General features: G+C 33.8%; 2 protein-coding genes across 3 annotated transcripts; both read left to right on the top strand.

Moving 5' to 3' along the window:
* The first annotated feature begins 441 nt into the window (after positions 1–441).
* Positions 442–6341, top strand: LOC117704702 (olfactory receptor 4P4-like). Its single transcript, XM_076929066.1, has 2 exons — positions 442–567; positions 2054–6341. Exon 2 carries the CDS (start codon positions 2096–2098, stop codon positions 3023–3025), a length of 930 nt encoding a protein of 309 aa, XP_076785181.1. The 5' UTR covers positions 442–567; positions 2054–2095; the 3' UTR covers positions 3026–6341.
* Positions 6342–11087: 4746 nt separating this feature from the next.
* LOC117703929 (olfactory receptor 4C16-like) lies at positions 11088–16921 on the top strand. Of its 2 annotated transcripts, none has more exons than XM_034495821.2 (2): positions 11088–11124; positions 14391–16921. In XM_034495821.2, the coding sequence occupies exon 2, from the start codon at positions 14430–14432 to the stop codon at positions 15360–15362; it is 933 nt and encodes a 310-aa protein (XP_034351712.1). In that variant the 5' UTR covers positions 11088–11124; positions 14391–14429; the 3' UTR covers positions 15363–16921. The 2 variants fall into 2 exon arrangements, with proteins under 2 accessions (XP_034351712.1, XP_076785180.1); XM_076929065.1 differs by lacking the exon at positions 11088–11124 and adding an exon at positions 11647–12145.
* The last annotated feature ends 4169 nt before the right edge of the window (positions 16922–21090 follow it).

Genomic DNA, 21090 nt, shown 5'->3' with positions numbered 1-21090 from the left:
TCTTCTAAGTTTCCAGTGGTCAGAATGAAATATTTTCAAATCCACAATAATAATATTTTAGGGTAATATTTATAAAGATAATAGTAATAGTCTTAGGTTATTCTCAACACAGCATTATAGTGAGATGAGAAGTAATCCAGCATTTATTATATATGTCATATAAACTTCAGCAACTTAAGTCTTTAAAGAAAATTTCTGGAAAAAAAAATCCCTGGATTTTATCAACACCAACAGAAACAATAGAGCATTTATGCCATAGTTCTTATAAGTGAATAAAAGAAAGTCTTACTATGTAACCACTGGATAGTGTTGGCTTGGCAGTCACACCCATAACTACAGCCTAGACTTCTTTCAAAAAGTGCCCTTGAGACTCTTCCCCTTGGCTAGCCTTGCTTGCTTACAGTATTTCAGGGAGTGAGCCTTTAAAAACTGCACTGAGTTAAAGATTCAAGGGAGAGATTGGTGCTTCCCACATCTACTGTTATTTCATCTAATGGTCACAGAAAATAAAGAGAACACATATTAAAGGACACATGGCAGTTTGGAAAAATTTGGATCCTAACAGAAGTAAGTATTATGAATAGTACACACACACACACACACACGTATGTACATAATATATAATAACAACAATAATAATAATAAAAAATTATGTCAAAGCTATGAATATAATAAACTCTTTAGATACTAATAGAATATTTCATAGAATTTGATATTTGTAAACCCCACATATAAATACAATTTCTAATCTATCTTTCTTACAGATATTTTAAATAATAAAACATTTTAAAATTTTACAGCAATCATATGAAAAATTAGGTTGGTAGCCAAGGTTTTATGTCTCTTTTATTTAACCATGATCTTTAGAACTATACAGCACTGTTGAGATACAAATCCTATGTTCACTCAGTGTGCAATCCTACACTGTTGTATGTCTATTTAAAAAAACAAGCAGAAATAAAATGACATAGGGCCTGTGAAGTTTTGATGAAGATAAAATAGAGAAAAATTATGAAAGCTAGTTAATACCATATTCATAGCATTATTACTGATAAATGTAAAGCATGCAAAATTTTCTTTTCCCCTATTTGAATTACTAAAATCATGGAGATTAGGCTTTGCTATTTTACAATTTTTCTCTAAGATAGGCTTAATTAAAGTAGCAGAAAATCATAGAAATTCCTTCTTGACCATTAACACCAGCCACACATTCTCCTGGTCTTAGCCTATTATTTAAGTCTCAAGAGTTAAACTTCAGTGCTTCCCTTTCTTTTTGTTTCTTTACATCAAGATGCAATTGGGGTAGCATTGAAAACAACATACATCGGAGGACTTTCCATTAAAAACAAAAATTGCAGACCTTCAAAAATATGGTTTAAATATAGGATATGTTGGTAACTAAAGTAAAATGTGTTTACTCTCTTTCTCTCTTTCTCTTTCTTTCTGTGTGTGTATGTATGTGCATGTGTGACAGAAAGAGAAAGAGAAAAAGAAAAAGAGGGTATCAGGGGAGAAAGAGAGAAAAAGAGAGATTAAGAGGAAGAGAGAGAGAAAGGTAGAGGGGCACAGGCACAAAAGGGACAAGTGGAAACAGAAAAGGGGGCACAGAGAAGGGAGAAGTAGGAGAGAGGGAGAAAATGGGGAGAAAGGGAGAGGAAGAATTGATTTCAGTATTATAGGAATATAATGATAAAAAACAAGAATAGCATATATGTGGCATGACAGCCATCAATATACTCTTGTATGTAGCAGAAGGATATAGCAGTATTGGGACATGGTGGTAGCAGGATGGAGGAAGGAACAGAAGAGGATAGAAAAGACCTATATATGAAAAGGTTGCTTATAGGATGCCACCATTGTCATCCACTTCATGTTTGTGACTCCATGGTTAGAGCTTCATTTGCTACTATAACTTTTCTGACATGATGGATTTTATTCTCAAAACCCCTTCCATCTTTTTCCTCCTTTATTCCTTCTTTGGTCATTCCTCTCATCTTCCCTCAATTATTCCTTTCCATACTCATGCTCTTCTTTTTTCATGTGTTATTTTCAGATGAACTAAGTTTCGGCTCTGCATTTGGTTCACCTAGAATTCATGGAAAATCATAAAAATGTCACAGAGTTCGTTTTTATGGGTCTTTGGGAGAATAGACAGATAGAGCTGCTGTTCTTTCTCTTGTTCCTGCTTTGCTACCTGGCTGTCTTAATGGGAAACTCTGTCATCCTACTCACCATCACCTGCAGCCACTTAATCGAACAACCAATGTATTACTTTCTCTGCCATCTTTCCCTCATGGATCTCTGCTACACCTCCACTGTGATTCCCAGACTCATCAGGGACTTGGTCGCAACAAGAAAAATCATTTCCTATAATGAGTGTATGACCCAGCTTTTCACTGCCCACTTGCTGGCAGGTGTGGAAATCTTCATCCTGGTGTCCATGGCCTTGGACCGCTATGTTGCCATTGTCAAGCCCCTGCACTACATGGTTATCTTGAGCAGGAAGAGGTGTGATATGTTGATTGTCATGGCCTGGGTACTGGGATTCTGGCACTCCATTGCTTTACTACTCATGGTGCTCAGTCTGCCATTCTGTGGTCCCAACCACATCAATCACTACTTCTGTGATGTCAAGCCTCTCTTGAAGTTGGTCTGTAAAGATGTTCATGTTGTTAGTATCTTAGCAATTGCTAACTCAGGGATGGTACTTGTTGCCATTTTTACTGTACTACTTGCTTCTTACATACTCATTTTGTATTCTTTGAGGACAAGGTCATCTGCGGGGCTACTCAAAGCACTCTCAACCTGTAGCTCACACATAATGGTGGTAGTTTTGTTTTTTGGGCCCTGTATTTATACCTATGTTTTACCTGCTGGAAGGGAGAACAAGGATAAGGAAATTTCTGTGTTTTACACTGTGATTGCACCCATGCTGAATCCCCTCATCTACACTCTGAGAAACAGTGAGATGAAAAGCGCCATGCACAAGTTGTGGTATCGGCTGTCACACTCAGAGTTGAAATAAGTGACACAATCTTGTGATTCTGCTCAGATATTTCCAGGTCAGCTACTATTCAACAGGTCACAGAGAGTACAATTTGTGAGAAAGTTATGAGTCAAAGGACCAACTTAATGATCTGTGTAATCTACATAGCACAAGTTTGTCCAGAGTTGATCAGGTGGATATATAGGCTGCAAGAAATGCCTTGTTTGGTAGAGTACAAACTTAGGATGAGAAAATCTAGGTTCCTTTCCAACCACTGCAACACAGATACAGACACACAGACACAGATACATATACACACACAGATACACACACACAGGCCCACAGATGCACTCAATCACTCTAAAAATGAAGTACATCTTTAACCACATCAGTCCTCTGTCTCAAAAAAATTATAGGAAACCCTGTTACTAGTAGGAATTTAATCCAATGTTCTCATTTGTTGGTTTTATATTTATTATTATTCGATGTTTCCTTCTGTAGTTTATTTATTAACATGATACTGGATTATGTAAAGTCATCTTCATATGTATATGTTATATATTTAGAACACAATAAACTCCCATATTTCACTCTCTTCCCCTTGGCAGCCCTCACAGAGCAGATGTAGATCAGTATCCTTAGAACTCACTATTCCTGAACCAGGTATGGTGTTATGATTATAGGCTTTTGAGTGTGGTAAATTCAGAGGGACATAATTGCCTTTGTAAATCTTTCTGTCTATGCTTTAGTAATTTGCAACTGTCATATCCATATATTTTTGGAACATGAAAAGTGATATAATATTTCACAATTAGAAGATCACTCTGTTAACACATGAAAGTCTTAATTGGGTATGTTTAAAAAGACACTTTTATGATATATGCTTGTTTCTTTTATTTCCTGTCTTCCCATGATACTTTTGTATGGATGTAAAACAAAGTCTCTCCCAGACCCAGTGCATTTTTCCTTCATCTCATTTGCTTAGCTTGCTCTATTTACTACAGTTGAGAGTCCATGCCTTATATATACCACCATCCTTCTTGCTCTTACTTTCTCAAGGAAGATTCTGGAGACCTGTTAACAAGCCAAAACAAACAAACAAACAAACAAACAAACAAAGTGACAGACAATCAAAGAAACAAAACCCCCAAATTTCTTGAATTTCCAATACTGCTATGCCTCAAGATATTTACTATTTTCTAATAATCCTTCATTTGAGAACAATTCTTCTTAAAATCTGGGTTTCTCTATTGACTTGCTTTACCCAGTGTTGATATGAGGGATTTTGTTTATTCTTAGTGTACCTTTTATGTGAGGTTCTATGTATAATCCTGTACTCAGCTATTTTCTGGAGGACAATGGAGGAATGGAAGAGAAGAGCAGTAGAAGGAGGGGAAACAGAAGTTGGGATGTACTGAAAATACAAAATAAATAATAAAAAATATTAAGAGCTAAATAAACTCACCAAATAATATTAAAATGCATTTTGGTTTTACATGTTTATATTCATTAATATTTACTTAGGATTTTTTGTATATTCAACATGCAGTATATCACTAAGTTATAGCCTCAACTTTTTACTTATCTTTTATATGATGATATTTACTGTCTTTAAAATTATAGATTACATCTCTTGTGAAGTAAAGATACATTATGAGAAATAATATTTAATAAAGTGAAAAGAATCATCAAATATCTCCAGTTACCTCAAAGAGGGAATGGAAGCCAGCCTTTGCACATTTATCTGTTAACCTTACTTGTTTATTTTCTGCACTAGAGAGATATTGATGGTATACTTAACAATTTTCTCATGTGTCATATAGCATTGTCACTATGTCTTCTCTATCTCAGCTCAGTGTTTTAATTCCTTTTATTTATATATTTACTTCTACTTCAGTCAGAACTCCTAAATTTATTCTGCAGTGAGGTACTCCTCTCTTAGAATCATGTAGAAAGTGGAAAGGAGAGAATCCTAAAGTCAACTCAGTTTCTCATTCATCTCTGTCATTGCTTCAAGCATGCAAGTTTTTAAAAGTGTAGAATAGTAAGGGAAAATATTTTGCCCCTTCCAAAACAAAATGAGCTCTAACATTATTTATGCATATACTTTTTGCTTGACACAGTGTAGCTGGTGACTTTCTTTGGAATAGTGGAATTTTAAATGGTAAAGCACAGTATGTAGGTGTTTGCTTGTGTATATATGTGTTAGTTGATAAATCTACACATAATTTGCTACTTGGGATATTTGATGATTTATAGGATGAGTCACAAGAATTGTCTACATGATCAGAATGCTGTTATTCAGGTAAACAAGCCTCAAGAAGAAACATTAAGCTATTATTCATTTCTTTTCTCTGATATGCAATTTGAGGAGGAAATATAATGTCATAATATTAGATTGAAAATAATATTGAACTGGAATTAATTTTCACCTTTTCTGTGTTTTTTATAAAATTTAATTTCTGATACTTTTATATTTTAATGTTGGTTTATTTTTTTATGATAGTGATAGTTCCAACAATCCCTGGCATTATTGTTTTGTCTCTTTTCTTGCCATGAATATGGGCCAATCATTCTTTATGTTGGCACAGTAACATCCATTTATAATAGCCTATGCTTATTTCCTGACCCAAATCCTACTGGCTAGTACTCTGATTTTTTTTTTCTAGCTTTTAAATTTTACCTTCACCTTTTCCAAGAGGTTCCTTGAGTCTCATAAAGGTTTATATGTGTATGAATATTTTCTGAATACTTGGCTTCCAGGCCATTACAAGATTTGTCTACTTCATACTTTCAATTAGATTTGATTCCCTGTTGTAACTGCTACCTATTAAGGATATTTTTCTTCATGTACAAGGCTGATGACAACAGTAGTTAATTAATGTAAACACAAAAGTTTAGAAAATACTTGACATACTTATCACATATTTATCACAAAACAATAAAAGTTGGCTCTTATCCAAGACATATGACAACTCCACACAAGTTTATTATGTATATATTTTGTCCTGACTCACAGTACTACACTCATAGTCCCTGCTGTGGAGTAGGTCTAAACTCCAATTAAAATATAGTATGTTTCACCCATAAAAGTTATGACATTATTGAACCAAGGTGGAAATGTTGCATTTCATGTGGTGATGTGTAAAAATATATGAAGTCTCCAGACAAAAATATCTAGCATACAACCGATAGCCTCTGTTGTCATATTTATTCCATTCTTAACCAACAAGTGTTGTTGTTTTAAGAAGAAGTCCGACCGCAGCTCAGAACAGACCACTCCAGACCATGTGGTTCCAAGGGGGAGAAAGTTTATTCAGGGGAAAGGGCAAAGGTGGGGAGAGAAGAGAAGTAGAGGCCGGGCATGACCACGTGGAGAGACAGAAAGGTGAGGGAGGGGACAGAGAGGCAAGAGGCAAGAGGGTAAGAGAGAGGAAGAGGGCAAGAGCAAGAGAGAGCAAGAGAAGAAGAGAGAGAGGAGGGGGCAAGCAGCCCCTTTTATAGTGGATCAGACTACCTGGTGGTTGCCAGGTAACTGTAGGGAGCATACCTGGCTGTTGCCAGGTAACTGTAGGGAGGAGCATACCTGGCTGTTGCCAGGTGACTGGGGAGGTGGAGTTTAGAAGGAATACTAACATTCCACCGTTTTGGTTTAATTAAAAAAGAAAAAATTAGAAAGAGGTGACTGTGAAGCAGGAATAGGGACGTCGTCGTGATATCTGGCTACTTCCTGCTGGCATTGGGGGCGACGTGTTAAACCTACTTGTAAACATGATTAACTAAGAAGTATATCCTTAAGCATGTACAGTCTATACCCATGGTTTAAACAAAAATCATAGTAGACACATGGCATGGTGGCCTTGCTTAGGTCAAAGTTGGGGAGCACATTTATAAAATATTCAAGTAATGTACAGAAATATTCAAGAAATGTCCCTGAAATATTCAGCTTATACATAAAAAATTAGCTTAAAATTAAAGAAAGAGTTTTTTAAATGTACACTATTAACACTGAAGTACACCCTTGAAGATGACTGCCTTGCTTAGTCACCAAAACTTACTATAGACAAGCTTAAAGAAAGCCTGGTTATATGCTGTGACTCTCATAAAGCTCATAATCATGGCTGTGATGTGCTCAGAAAAGTACATGATTACATCTAGGAGAGGAGGAAGGCTCTCAGGGAACTCAAGGAATAGAAGGTTAATAGATGTTCCATCCTTAATTATGTCATTTTACTCTAAAGAATATTTATAAGATTGTTGTTCACATATCAACAATCTTCATCAAAAACTTTACTAGTTGTGCCGTAATTTTCAGTTTGAAGCTGTGAGATACTTTAAACAAACACCAGAGTGGAAAGTTCTTTTTATTCCTGTGCCTCCTTATATATCCCAATTTAGTATTATGTCTTAGCACTTATCCCTTCTATCATTTTGTCACTGACCCCCACACTCATATGTCCTAAAAGAGTTATCTTTGTGTGACCTAGATAATCCTCTTTTATACTTTTACCTATGTTATCTCTCCTTGAATGACTTAGCACATTACAAACATTAATTACATGCTGTTCTAACTACCTCAGACCCCTCACTTTCTTTTATGGTAATGATAGTACCCTGTCATGGAGATAAGCAAAATTAATAAGGGACCCTTTCTTCCATGCCAAATGCAATGTTTTCCTGAAATGAGAAAGCAAAGTATTTTATGTCCATATACATATAGATGTAATTTCATTATCATGCTATGTATAGTCTGTTAAAACAGCCTGCATCCTTCTTAGGCTTAAAAACCATCCTATAGTAAAGACAAACTAAATTTAATCATGGTTGTTATTGAGTCTGCTTCTCAAGGATTGGGCTATGCCCCAACTCTAATCTTAATTACAGATGTTTTAGTACTACCTGTTCCAGTAATAGGTAATCATGGCTTTGTTTTAAAAGCTTATTACAGTCACTTGTTGTTATGACCACCTACTGTTATGACTACCTTGTTATGACAATCTTGAATCCATGCCTTTGTTTTACAAGAGGTTATTACCAGGTTAAGTAATGCTTTAGTAAACCTATCTATTTGCCTGCCAAATTCCCCATTCGGAAAAAACCCTCTACCTCTGAGCTATAAAAAAATTATCTTCCCTACATCCAATGCCATTTTGAATACTTTCTTTAAGGGGATACAGTCCATGTAAAAGAAAAAATAAGTTTGTTGTAATTAATTTGGCCATGAACATTTGGTTTGGTGGTCTTTCTTCTCACACCTTTGGAATTAATATATTCTCCTTCTTTACTGTTTAGTTAGTTATATCTAACTCAGTGACCTAAAGGCATAAACCACCATCTTTTTATATCCATTTCTCTCATTATAATTTCTACCTAATTTTAGTCAGATAGTAGTCAACTAGCATGCAGAAACATGGGTAGCTTCTACCTTCCTTCTAATGTTAACCTTATTACTGTTGCCAAGAACTGAATATCATCATATATTATGGTTATTTTATTGTCATAGCTACAGGCCAAGCATACTTTAGGTTATTACAGTAACTTTTGTCTTAATAGCTTGTGATCTGTTGGTCACCTACACATGGCAATAGACTAGTTGTACCTGAGCAGAAAGCAGTATAACCTTTATAGTTTCAGTCTCTCTTACATAAAATGTCATTTTGTACTTCATGAACTAGCAATGTGGGCAAAAGGATAAGTGTATATAAATATAGTCAGTGGGAAATTGTCATATGAATGTTTTACAAATTTTTTGTTGTAGATGAATTTTAATCCACTAGCATGGCTGTTTTAGCAAAGGATCACATTCAAAGTCCTTCTAGGTATATGTGTTCTAGCTGGAATGGAGACATGCTCTGGGTTACAGTATGATCTGGTAAGACTACAGGCATACCTTTAGTACATACCTTTGATCCCTAATGATAAAAATAAGATTATTTTATAGTAGGAAGAAGCCATCTTTGAAAGCAATGCCGAAGGAGCTGACAAAGTGATACATCAGGAAAGACATAACAGACTGAGTCAGAGATAGGATACAACCTATTCTCACAAGAACAGCACAGGAAAAAAGGGGCTACTTAAGATTAGTGTAAGGAGAAAGATGGTATGGCTGTTTTACCAGAACCATTTGACAAAGAAAGCTAGCAGAGAGGAGATGCTAGGTACAAGTGAAGACAGAATGTGCCAGAGAATGAGGAGGAGCCATATTGCCAAAGTTAGTATATAGCCAAGCAGAAAAATTCAGTGAGAAGCTGAGATAAACCAGATTGAAGCAGTCAGCTTGATAGATTAGATTGTATAAAGGTTAGAAATTTTCAGTCTAATTCCTAGGAATAGTTACAACACAGAACTCTCTGAGTTCTTTCCCAGCCATGTATTTGAACAGCTTGTATATGACTCTCATCTCATCAACATGATGCATATGAAAACATTTTTTAAAATTGAAAAGAATGACTATCCTCTGAATGTGATAGGAATTTCTATAATTCAGAAGCCCCTCTGACTAATGAAGTTGCTTATAGACCCTCAATGCTAAGTTGGCCTCCTCTTGCCTTCTACCTTAGATGCATTTCTTTTTCTTAGCTGTTCCTTTTTCCAGATATTTTTTCCATTTTTATTGGATATTTTACTTACAATTCAGATGCCATCCCCTTTCCCAACTCCCCCTTAGAAAACCCCTATCCCATGCCCCTTTTTCCTTTTTGCACTTATACAGTTTTTAAAAAATGTTAATCAAAGGCTTTATAAGTTTGGTATTGCTCAATCAGAGGTGTAACCCACTACCCAACCTAGATATATCAACTATCTTTGACTGGTGGAGATACGTGAACATCTGCCTCCCTGTCTCCCCCCTCTTTCTCTCTCTCATCACCTAGCTTCTCCTCTCCTTCTTCTCCTTCTCTCCTTACTCCTTCTCTTCCTCTCAGTACTCCTCCCACCTTAGTTCCTCCTACATATCACCCTTCCTGTTAAAATGAAACTTTTCTCTCAAAATACAATTAGAGAATAATTATGCCAATTTGTACCAGTGAGGTACAAGATAGTCCTAATACCCAGTCCATCATTTTGTTGACTAACCAGAACCTTAAACTCTGTGTCTTGACACTTTAGCTATTCTCTCTGAAGACACTCCTTTGCCCATTTTTCTGTTTACAGAACTCATTACTGATTCTATTTACTTTCTTGGTTTATAATTTAGAAAAACTAACTTTCTTCACTTATTCATCCTACAAGAAGTTGGGGATATCTGTAGATAGCCTACTCAAATTTTTTTCTCTCCCAAGTTCTGACTCAATCCATTTGAAGTTTCTTATTATTTTTACTCTTTTATCTATAATACTAAATAATTTTGAAAAAGGAAGCAATTATCTTCCTTCCTTTGATATGAGTTATTAAAACAAATGGAAAAAAATTTCTCTACTTTCAAATTCAAAGCTCTGTATTCATATTAATCTGATGAGAAGTTAAATAATTTTGAGATCCTGAAAGGTAACTTCTATAGGCTGCAGAACAGATTTCTGGTTTTATCATCTAGCACTTCCCTCTTTAACAGTGTTTATAAATACCTTGCAAGATCACTGTAGGAGATACAAATTTTCCTCCCTCCTCTGCTCCATTGCACAGTTTTGGAAGGCCATTTCTTAATGGAATGAGAGATTTATGCTACAAATTCTTTTTTTTCTAATTATTTATTATCTCTTCTTTCTTGCTGGCTAGTGTCAGCTTCACTATATATTCCCATATTTCTGTTTTTTCTCTACTGGCAGCTTTTCTAAAAATAACAACACTTCTGTAATTTAGCTCAGTCTTGTTACTGAAATTAAGGATGATTCATTTAATATTCTAATATTTTTATAATTGTCTAATCAGACAGTGCAAATTAGATGCATTATAGCCCCTGAAATATTTTTGATTAGCTGAAGAAGGAAAACTTCTGGTAACAAAGCTGCCTACAATGTCAATGTCTTGTACCAATATGTGCCAGCACATTACCTCTAGAGGGTAGAAATATTTTTTTCTACAACCTATTAGAAAGCTGCTATCAAAAGGTATTGGGCTGATGAGACTTATATAGCTAGTCCTCTAACAGGTGAGAAATATTTATGCATTTGTGAGTTCAGAGATACGCTGTTACAGATTTGGTAAATATGTATATTTTATTATGTTTATATACATTGTATGAATATATGATTAGAATACTCTACTATCCACTGGAGCAGAAGCATTAAATTTAATATTCTAGTATGTTTTTAAAGATTTAATGTTATAATAAATATAAAATATTATCTTTGGAAAAAATGGTCTAGAATTAGTGAATTCCTTATAAGAAATTTGTATGTGGTGTCAGAACAAATTTGTACTGCTTTGGGTAAAATGTTTTTTACTTAATAACACTTGGTAAAACTGATGACAATATATAGAGGGACAATAAAACCTTATTGGCCTTTTTCTTTAAAGAGTTCATGATAGTATGTTGTGGAAGAAAATTCTATTGCAGAATTTGTTTTTATCAAAGAAGTTATCAATAAAATTATTAGCATATACAAAATATTCTATATTTTATATATATTTGTTATTTTATATATTATTTTACATATTATTTGTTATTATTTCATGAGGTGTTAAATTATGAAAACATTCTCCATATATTTTCATGTAAAGTGGCCAAATGAGATTAAGCTGAGCAAAATCTATCTATGTACACCCAAAACTTAAAAAATATGCCTAACAAAAATTTAGAGAAATGGATATTAGGTAATAATGACCTTGACAAAACTTATGGGAAGTATCTGCTTTATGATGAGCATGTGCAATACTTGTGGACTAGTGTATATTAGAGTATAGTATGATTATTTTCTACATATTTCTAAAATAAAGTTAGAAAATTTTTACGCTCAGTGGACATGCACCTAAAATGTACTTTAAGAACTTGACTAACTACTTTCCAGATAAAGTTCAGACCAACAATGTCACTGGTGATGCTTAAAATATATGTAATGAAGTTGAAGGAAAATTAAAATGTATAGGGGTGTTGCTAATATTCACTAATTCTCTACTTCCTTACAGAACTTATGTATTATCAACCTTATAACCTTAGAAAGAATGAGTACATAGGAATTTTTTCACAATTGAGGAAACTACTTAAGAAAATAGACCTTACAGGTACTGAATAGTATGGGTTTCTGTTTCTCTGGCTAGGTTATTTAATTCCCAGTGTTTCTTCTGTTGATATGGTATGAATCATGAAATTCAGTCATATAGTTTGAGAGGCTTGAAGAGGATTTATTATGTAATACTTTAATTTAAGCCTTTATAGGCTAAGGAATTGGAGGCCTTGTTCATGGTAAACTATGAATAGAAGTCAAGTTTAGTGTGTGAGTTTCTGAAAGACACAAATCTCTTATCATTAAGTTCAGCACTGATTATTCTTGAAGATAGCCTCCTAGAGAACTTTCTACCAGGGGATCTTTAAATCAATGTAGACCCATGGAAAAACACGCATTTTTCACCCTCCTCTAGTCTCTGCTTTTTCACGTTTGCTATTATTCAGATCTCCCCCATCACCTACAATGTCTATATAGCATGTGGTCACTATTATTTTCGACCAACATAACCAACTGGAGGTTTGTCCATCTTGTTTGAAAAGTTGAGATATGTATAGTTGATCTTTCAAGATATATTTCATTTTGGTGCTATTTGTCTTAAGGACATTGAGGTATATTGTAATTTCCAATGAAAACCTGATGTACTATATTTATTACTACTTTTGAACAGGTATAGAGACAGCAGTGGTTTACATACAAAGAAAAAAAGAAGTATTAAAAAATAAAAACCAAACTAAAACAATACAAACAACAAAAATCCCAAACCAAAACAAACAAAATCTCATTGAACAGTCAAAGATGAATATAGCTTATTTAATGTTCTCTTTACATGCCTCAAGAATCCAGGATTCAAATCTCAGTTTGTATTGTCAAGGTAGCCATTCTTGTGGATGTCAACATCTCATGTTATTATAGTGTTGTACAGAGCATGGAGGTCTTTCATTGTGAATCATTTAGGAGACTCATTAAGATATTTTGATACATGTCAATTTTATTTTTGCTTTAGTTTGGGATTTTGTGTTAGTTTTCTAAACTATGAATGTAAATTCCACTTACTATCCATGATATATAAAAATCTACAACAAATTAATTATGGCAAAATATCTTTATAATCTGAGTGACATTAACAGTAATAGATAAGAATCATTACATTTAAATGCAATACACTGCACTTGAAACAATCAGGAAATGTCTGTGTGTCAACAGACACTAAATTTATATTACAGAGCAATAAAGACTAGAGATGGTAGATTTTCAACTGTCTATATACAGAAATTTTCTTGACTGAAACTTGAAGATAAAAGTAGCATGAATATAAAAATGATTAAGAAGACAACATTAATGATTAAATGATTAAACCAGGCATTAAATAAATATTCTATAAGACAATTATTTTCAATTTAATTTTATGATTTGTAATTTATTTTAAATAAGTTGCATTCATTTTATGAATGCATAAAGAAAATAAACTCATTGTAAACATTAACAGTTTATAGATTTATGGTAAAAGTTACCAGGAGTTATATAGTCAATGAATTGGTTAAAAATATGTAGTATTTGATAAAAATTATCCTATATATGAAAATATTTAGCATACAGCTATACATAATATAAAATACCTTACTATTTGAATGTAATTTCAGAGATTATGAATTGCCTAAGGTATGATGTTCAGAAATAGAAGAAAACTAGACATTGAGATATTTAGTAGTTACTATCAAAGAACATTATTTTCTGTTTAGATAAAACATTTATAAAATACCATGAAGATTGTTTGAAAACACTACCATGTTTTGTAGCGGTTACTGGCATTTGTTGTTCTTTCAATACCAAAAATTTGTATAGTATCAATTGTAAATATAGGTAACAAATATGTAACATAAATGGAAAATAAATATTTTATAAATTGTTAAGGCTAGGTAACTTCACCTCATCACTGCCAAGGATTATCAGAAATAATCTCAATAGAGAAAAAATTACATATGTTATGCCACCAGAATTCTTTTAGTTTGGAACATGAGGTGAATAATAAAGGAAAGAATCATTTCATTTTACATTAAATAAACTGCAAAACTAATCAGAGCCATACTAAAGTCAGCATGTTTATGACTGAGAGTTCTGTGGAGAAGTTGTCAATTTCATCAGGTTTCTTGAAACTAAAAAAAGAGATTGAAATTGCAGACAGAGAGTGGGAACAACAGTTTAATAATCAATAAAGGAAATACTTTTGTGATAATGAAATATCTTTGCTTAAAATAATCCATCACACAACGTGGTAAAACTAGTTACAATATCTTTTGCAGATGACACATTTCATATGTTTTCCTTCTCATTCATGAATCATGCACCTCAATATCAATGTGACTGAGATCATTCTTCTTGGCTTGACACAGGATCCTAGTAGAAAGAACATAGTGTTTGCTATTTTTCTGTTCTTTTACATGGGGACATTACTGGGTAACTTGCTTATCATTGTTACCATCAAGACAAGCCAGGCCCTTGGGAGTCCCATGTACTTCTTCCTGTTCTACTTATCCTTGTCTGACACCTGCTTCTCAACAACTGTAGCCCCAAGAACAATTTTGGATTCTTTGCTGAAGAAGGCCTCTATTTCTTTCACTGAGTGCATAATCCAAGTCTTCACATTTCATTTCTTTGGCTGTTTGGAGATCTTTATCCTCATCCTCATGGCTGTTGACCGCTATGTGGCCATCTGTAAGCCCCTGCACTACATGACCATCATGAGCCGCCGAGTCTGTGGGCTGCTGGTGGCCATAGCATGGGTGGGATCCTGTGTGCATTCTTTAGTTCAGATATTTCTGGCCTTGAGTATATCCTTCTGTGGTCCCAATGTGATTGATCACTATTTCTGTGACTTGCAGCCACTATTGAAACTTGCCTGTTCAGACACGTACATGATCAACCTGCTTCTGGTATCCAACAGTGGAGCCATTTGTACAGTGAGTTTTCTTGTGCTGATGGTCTCCTATGTCATTATTCTTCATTCCCTAAGAAACCACAGTGCTGAAGGGAGGAGGAAAGCCCTATCCACCTGCATATCCCACATTATTGTGGTCATCTTGTTTTTTGGACCTTGCATCTTTATATACACACGCCCTGCGACAACATTTCCTATGGACAAGATGATATCTATATTTTATTCAATTGGGACACCTTTGCTCAATCCTCTGATTTACACACTGAGAAATGCAGAGGTGAAAAATGCCATGAAGAAGTTATGGAGAAAGAAAGTGGCATCAGATGATATAAAGTAAAGTAAATGAGGTCTCCAATATTTTTTCATATTTAGCATTAAATTAGATATCAATAGAATATTATTTTTTATAGTTTAGTATATCAATTTCTTAGGGAATGGGGATTATAAGTTTATATAATAAAGAGACCATGTAAACATACTTTTGTTGGGTTGATTTATGTAGTAGGATAAAGCATGAAATACAAATATTTATAATGTCCCTTGGACTTAATTCTTATCTGATACTGTGTGCCTCTGGCTCTCCAACCTTTCTGTCCCAACACCACTTGTGGTTATGATTGTATTTTCTGCACTTCCTCCTGTTGACTTCTTAAGTTTCCATCTGATAACTGTCTATTTATATAAGCACATCTTCTATTCAAAGCCTGATTAGGTTTACCTCTCCCAGTTAGCTATTCTTTATTTTAATTGTTATATTTTTGTGATTTTAATATAAGCTCAACAGTCTCCCTTTCTTTTCCTCTGTCAAAACCCTCCCATTTATACATTCCTGCTGTCTAATTAGACCTACAAGAGGTCTAATTCATGACCTCATTCTTTTACTAAATGTTATTCTATTAATGTATGTATATAGATATACATACATGTTTCGATTAGTCATTTTTAATAAAGATATTTTGATCATATCATCAATTTGTGTTAATTTCTGAACTCAGCAGATTGTGACAGATTATAATAATTGTAGCAAGTTCTAGCAAAGGGGAGATGCGTACACTTGAAGAAATCTCTCTTATATTTGGAGATTGACTCAGAACTTTTACCTTGTGTTTATTAAAATAAGATACTAGAACACTAGTCACTTGAGAATCTCTGATTCTCTGTTCTCAATATTGGGGCTATATTCACAATGGCCCTTAGTCTCTTCTAACTTGATCTCTTCTAATTTAATTATCAAGATTTATCTTAGAATCAACAGAACAATCATTTCAAAGTAGAATATTTGTATATATTGGGAGAATAAAAAAAGCAGAATGATGCAAGTCAGTATTTTAGGTTTTGAAACAGAAATGTTTTATTTCAGATATAAATTATTTTAGTGAGTTTTAAATTAAATTCTAAAGAAAATATTATTAGTAAAGAAGAAGCACACATTTTTATATTAGAGAACAGTATTAATTTCATCATTATCATTAATATTCCAATACTGAACAAACATGCTAATAAGATTTAAAAATTAAATAATTTTAATATTTTCTTGTATATTTTATTCATAGAAAATGTTAAATATAGACTTTTTAAACTTGAGACTTTTTAATTACTTTCATAAACTAGTAAATTAGATAACAAAATTTATATCAATTTTGCTGTATGGGAAACCACACAATTTCTTCATTTCCTTTTACCTATTACTTGAATTTTTGTTTTCCTTGAGTACCTGAGATTGAATGTGGGTTGTCACTTATGATGATCATGGGCTTTATCATTGAGACATAATTCAAACTTAGGTTTACTTTAGACCAAAACAATAATTATATTTGTGTGTGTGTGTTAGAAATATGTACAGTCTATAATGAGCTGTAAAGATAAATGTATTATAAATCTTTTCTTTTTTCATTCTTTGCGTCTCAGTCTCAATCAATCTTGACCATGTTGTCTTCATGCGATACCTACAGACTGACTCTGCTGTTGCATGATTTTCAGTTTTAAGATCTTGTTGACAGATTTATACTAGGTCCAGTCTCTTTTATAAAACAAGGAAAATAATGCACATTGAATGTAGATCCATCCTTGTTATTTATTTTACTTTATTATTTGAATGTTAAGACTATCTGTGCAATATGTATGTGCCTGTTATCCACACCGACATGAGATGAGAAAATCAGATACCTGAAATTGGATTTGTAGATGGTTTTGAACCCCGCTGTGGATGCTGAGCATCATATCTGATTCTTCTGCAAAAACAACATGCGCTTTTAACCACTAAGTCATCACTCCAGCCCAGTGTGCACCTTCTTTGTCTCATATTACTTTGGGACAAATGGCAAACATAGCTCTGCCATGTTTGCTGTCATATGTCTCCTGTAGACTGTGACCCTACACAAAATCATTTCCAGTAGTTTGCAAGAAAATTATAAATAAGACTGAATGTGCAACTTCAGTAAGTATATTGGTTGAAGTAAACACAAGGAAGAGTATGGAAACCTGAGTAGTGAAATAGAAACACTGGTGAGGGGAAATGATGGCTTTGACCTGATAAACTATTTTATATCCCTTGGACTGTTGAAAATAGAATTTTCTACTTTGAAAGAGAAATACATTTTTTTAACATCTATACAATGCATTTGCTTCTGAAAAGTGCCTGTCATTCACTAGTTTAGTAGCATTTGCATTCTACATGGGTATATTACTATCCCACATATTGCTCCCAACATCAGCACATTCCTGTGTAGGAAAGTACAGACTTACCTTAAATAGGCATAAGCCATAGCATGAAATAATAGGAGATAGCTAGTAGGTACAAGAAGGAATCTGATAGAACTTCAGTATCATAGTGAGTTATGAAGGTTTTCAAAGAGGTTTTCAGAATACAAGGCTAGAATACAAAAATTGTTACAACACACACAGACCTGACTTTAAACTGTATATGACTATGTTTCCCTTGCTTGCCCCTAGAAAAGTGGGATGAATCCTCATTCCTCTACTCCAACCTATGATTTTATTTATAAATAGAGATATTAATACTAAAGTAGTCTATAGTGTGAAATTAAGGAACAGAGTTAGGCACACTCAGAGGAATGCCATATGCAAATGATGACTGAAGCGATGTTTTTACAAATGAAAGAAAATTCATATAGGCCAATAAACTCTCAGAATCTAGAAAGGACATGCCACAGATTCTCTTCAGAGTCCTCAGCATGAACCTATCACACTGCAAGTGTGATTTTAGATTTTAGCCTTTGAAACTGTGAGAAAATAAATTGTATCCTCTAAGCCTTATGGTACTTAAGGACACCCTTAGAAACACATTGGGGTAATTTATAGGGGGACATTTTTGCCGACTTTTGTGAAAGCCTGACTGTCAGGCAATGTCAAGGCAGGTCAAGGTCTGCTAGCATATTTCCTTGCTGTCTGATGCACAGAACAATAAGAGGAGCTACACTTGAAGCTCAAGGCAAGGGATTGAACATTCTCTTAATCATGGTGGAAGGAACAGGGAGGCGTCTGGGTGGGTACAGATATCCTAAGTACTTCAGCTATCATCTCTGCTAACTGGAGACTTTCTTTTTTTTTTGTTGTTGGATATTTTATTTATTTACATTTCAGATATCATACTTCTTTCCCATTTCCCCTCCCTAAACACCCCCTATCCCATCCCCTCCTCCTTTATGTTTTTATACTATTTTGACTACATGCATGTATTAACGTCAGTTCTAGGTTGATGAACTAGCAATACAATAGATGCAAATAGTCAAGGAACAAGCAAGGCATTAAACCCAATTACGTGAACACTCCTGTGATCACTGTTTCTAAGGCCTTATCAGGGTGACCAAAGTAGCTGAGCCTACTTCCCTGTCCTAGCCCAAGGTCATTTTCACGTCTGAAGCCTACTTCTTTGTTCTAGTCTAAAATTTAGATTCATTTCTGAAGTTACTTCTTTGTTCTAGCCTAATATTTAGGTTCTTGCCTGAGATTATTTCTTTGTTCTAGCCTAAGATTTAGATTCCTACCTGAAATTACTTCTTTGTTCTAGGCTAAGATTTAGATTCCTACCTGAAGCCTACTTCCTTGTCCTTGCCCAATGTCATAATACCTGCCAAGCAACCCATTTCCTTGTCCTTGGCCCATGTCAGATTCTTGCCAACTAGCCCCAAAGGCTCTCTGAATCTCTCCCTTTTTTATTCCATTAACAAGACTGAGCCTGTCTTAGGTCATTCTGACAAGAATGCCTTAGTTAACTGTCATGTAATATGCATTATCAAAAGTAATGCACTTCTGTCTTAGGTTGGTAAGGCTCTGTGCAGAGACTTATCCATCTTGGCTTACCAGCCTGTTAATTTAATAACTCTGTCTGGGGATCCATTTTCAGGGTCAAGCCATGTACTTGGCTGCCAACATGTTGGGTCTTTGTTTCTAACAATACTGAAAAGTATATAAAGGCTTTGAGAAATTCATTAGTGGCTGGTGTGGCACAGACCTGCGGCTCTCCTGATTTCTAACTTTTATCTCTGAGTCTTCTTTTTGTCTTTCCTATAATCAATCTCATTCCCCACTCAGAGGACTGTTTGATTTTGGAGCAACAGGACCTTTGCAAAATTTTTTTTGAGATTCTTAGGAGATGGCACTTACTCTAACAAATAGGAGGATGTCATATTATTTTTCCCATTATGCCTACAAAAATGTAATAACAATAATGTAAAAAACAGCAACATAGATTTATTATATTCAGTTTCACATAATATTAATGATGAAACATATTAGCAGAGACTAAATTTTAGTTTTATGTGTTTCTCTTTGCACATTCTGATCAAATTTCTTGGTGGTACCTCTTTTGAAACAGTAAATGCCATGATATTCTCTCTCTCTCTCTCTCTCTCTCTCTCTCTCTCTCTATATATATATATATATATATATATATATATATATATATATTACTTGTAAAATCAAACCACAAATTCATAATACCATGGAGGTCTAAAATAATTAGTTTTATTTGTCCCAACAAACAATTTAAATAATTTCCTTAAAACCATAGAAAAATTCAATAAAATGTGTGTTAAAAATAAAAGAAACTAAGGAGTTCTAGAAGTGGGTGAAATAGTCTACTCCAAAAAAAAAAAAAAATATTATCAACTAGTTATCTCATACCAAATCATCAGCCTGGACACATTAATACATCTTACCATATACAGACTGAGAAGGTTATATTTATGTATTTAGGAATATATATACATACACACACATATATGTCATATAAATGTAAATTTACATCTATATTATGTACACATATGTATAAATGATATATCATACAACATAGAACATATAATATATACATATGCATAAGCATATGTATTCACATACAAATAAACAACTCATACATATATATATGCATATATATATGTGTATGTATATATATACATACACATATATATATATATGTATATATATATATATACATATACATATATATATATATATATATATATATATATATATATACATACATATGCAATGTATTTAACAAGAGTTAATGAAAACAGAAACCAAGAGTTGGAAAGAGAAAAAGAATGGGTTTATGGGAGTGTTTTGTGAGAAAAAGCAAAAGTGAGTAATGGGTCATTATGATTCAATATGTGCAAATTCATCAACTTAATCCACTATATATATAAAATCAAGGAAAAAGATCAAAGATCACATGATCACCTCATTAGGTGCTGAGAAAGCATTTGACAAAATTCAACATCCCTCCATGGTAAAAGTCTTGGAAAGATCAGTAATTCAAGGCCCATACAGAAACATAGTAAAAGCAATATACAGCAAACCAGTAGCCAACATCAAACTAAATGGAGAGAAACTTGAAGCAATCCCACTAAGATCAGGGACTGGACAAGGCTGCCTACTATCTCCCTATCTATTCAAAATAGAACTCAAAGTATTAGCCAGAGCAATTAGACAACAGAAGGAGATGAAAGGAATACAAATTGAAAAATAAGAAGTCAAAATATCACTATTTGCAGATGATAGGATAGTATACTTAGGTGACCACAAAAATTCTATTAGCTAACTCC

Source organism: Arvicanthis niloticus, chromosome 2 (genome assembly GCF_011762505.2).
Source record: "Arvicanthis niloticus isolate mArvNil1 chromosome 2, mArvNil1.pat.X, whole genome shotgun sequence".
In the NCBI taxonomy this organism is placed as follows: Eukaryota; Metazoa; Chordata; class Mammalia; order Rodentia; family Muridae; genus Arvicanthis; species Arvicanthis niloticus.
Note: the sequence above shows the minus strand (reverse complement) of the source record. Positions and strands in the feature narration are given on the sequence as shown.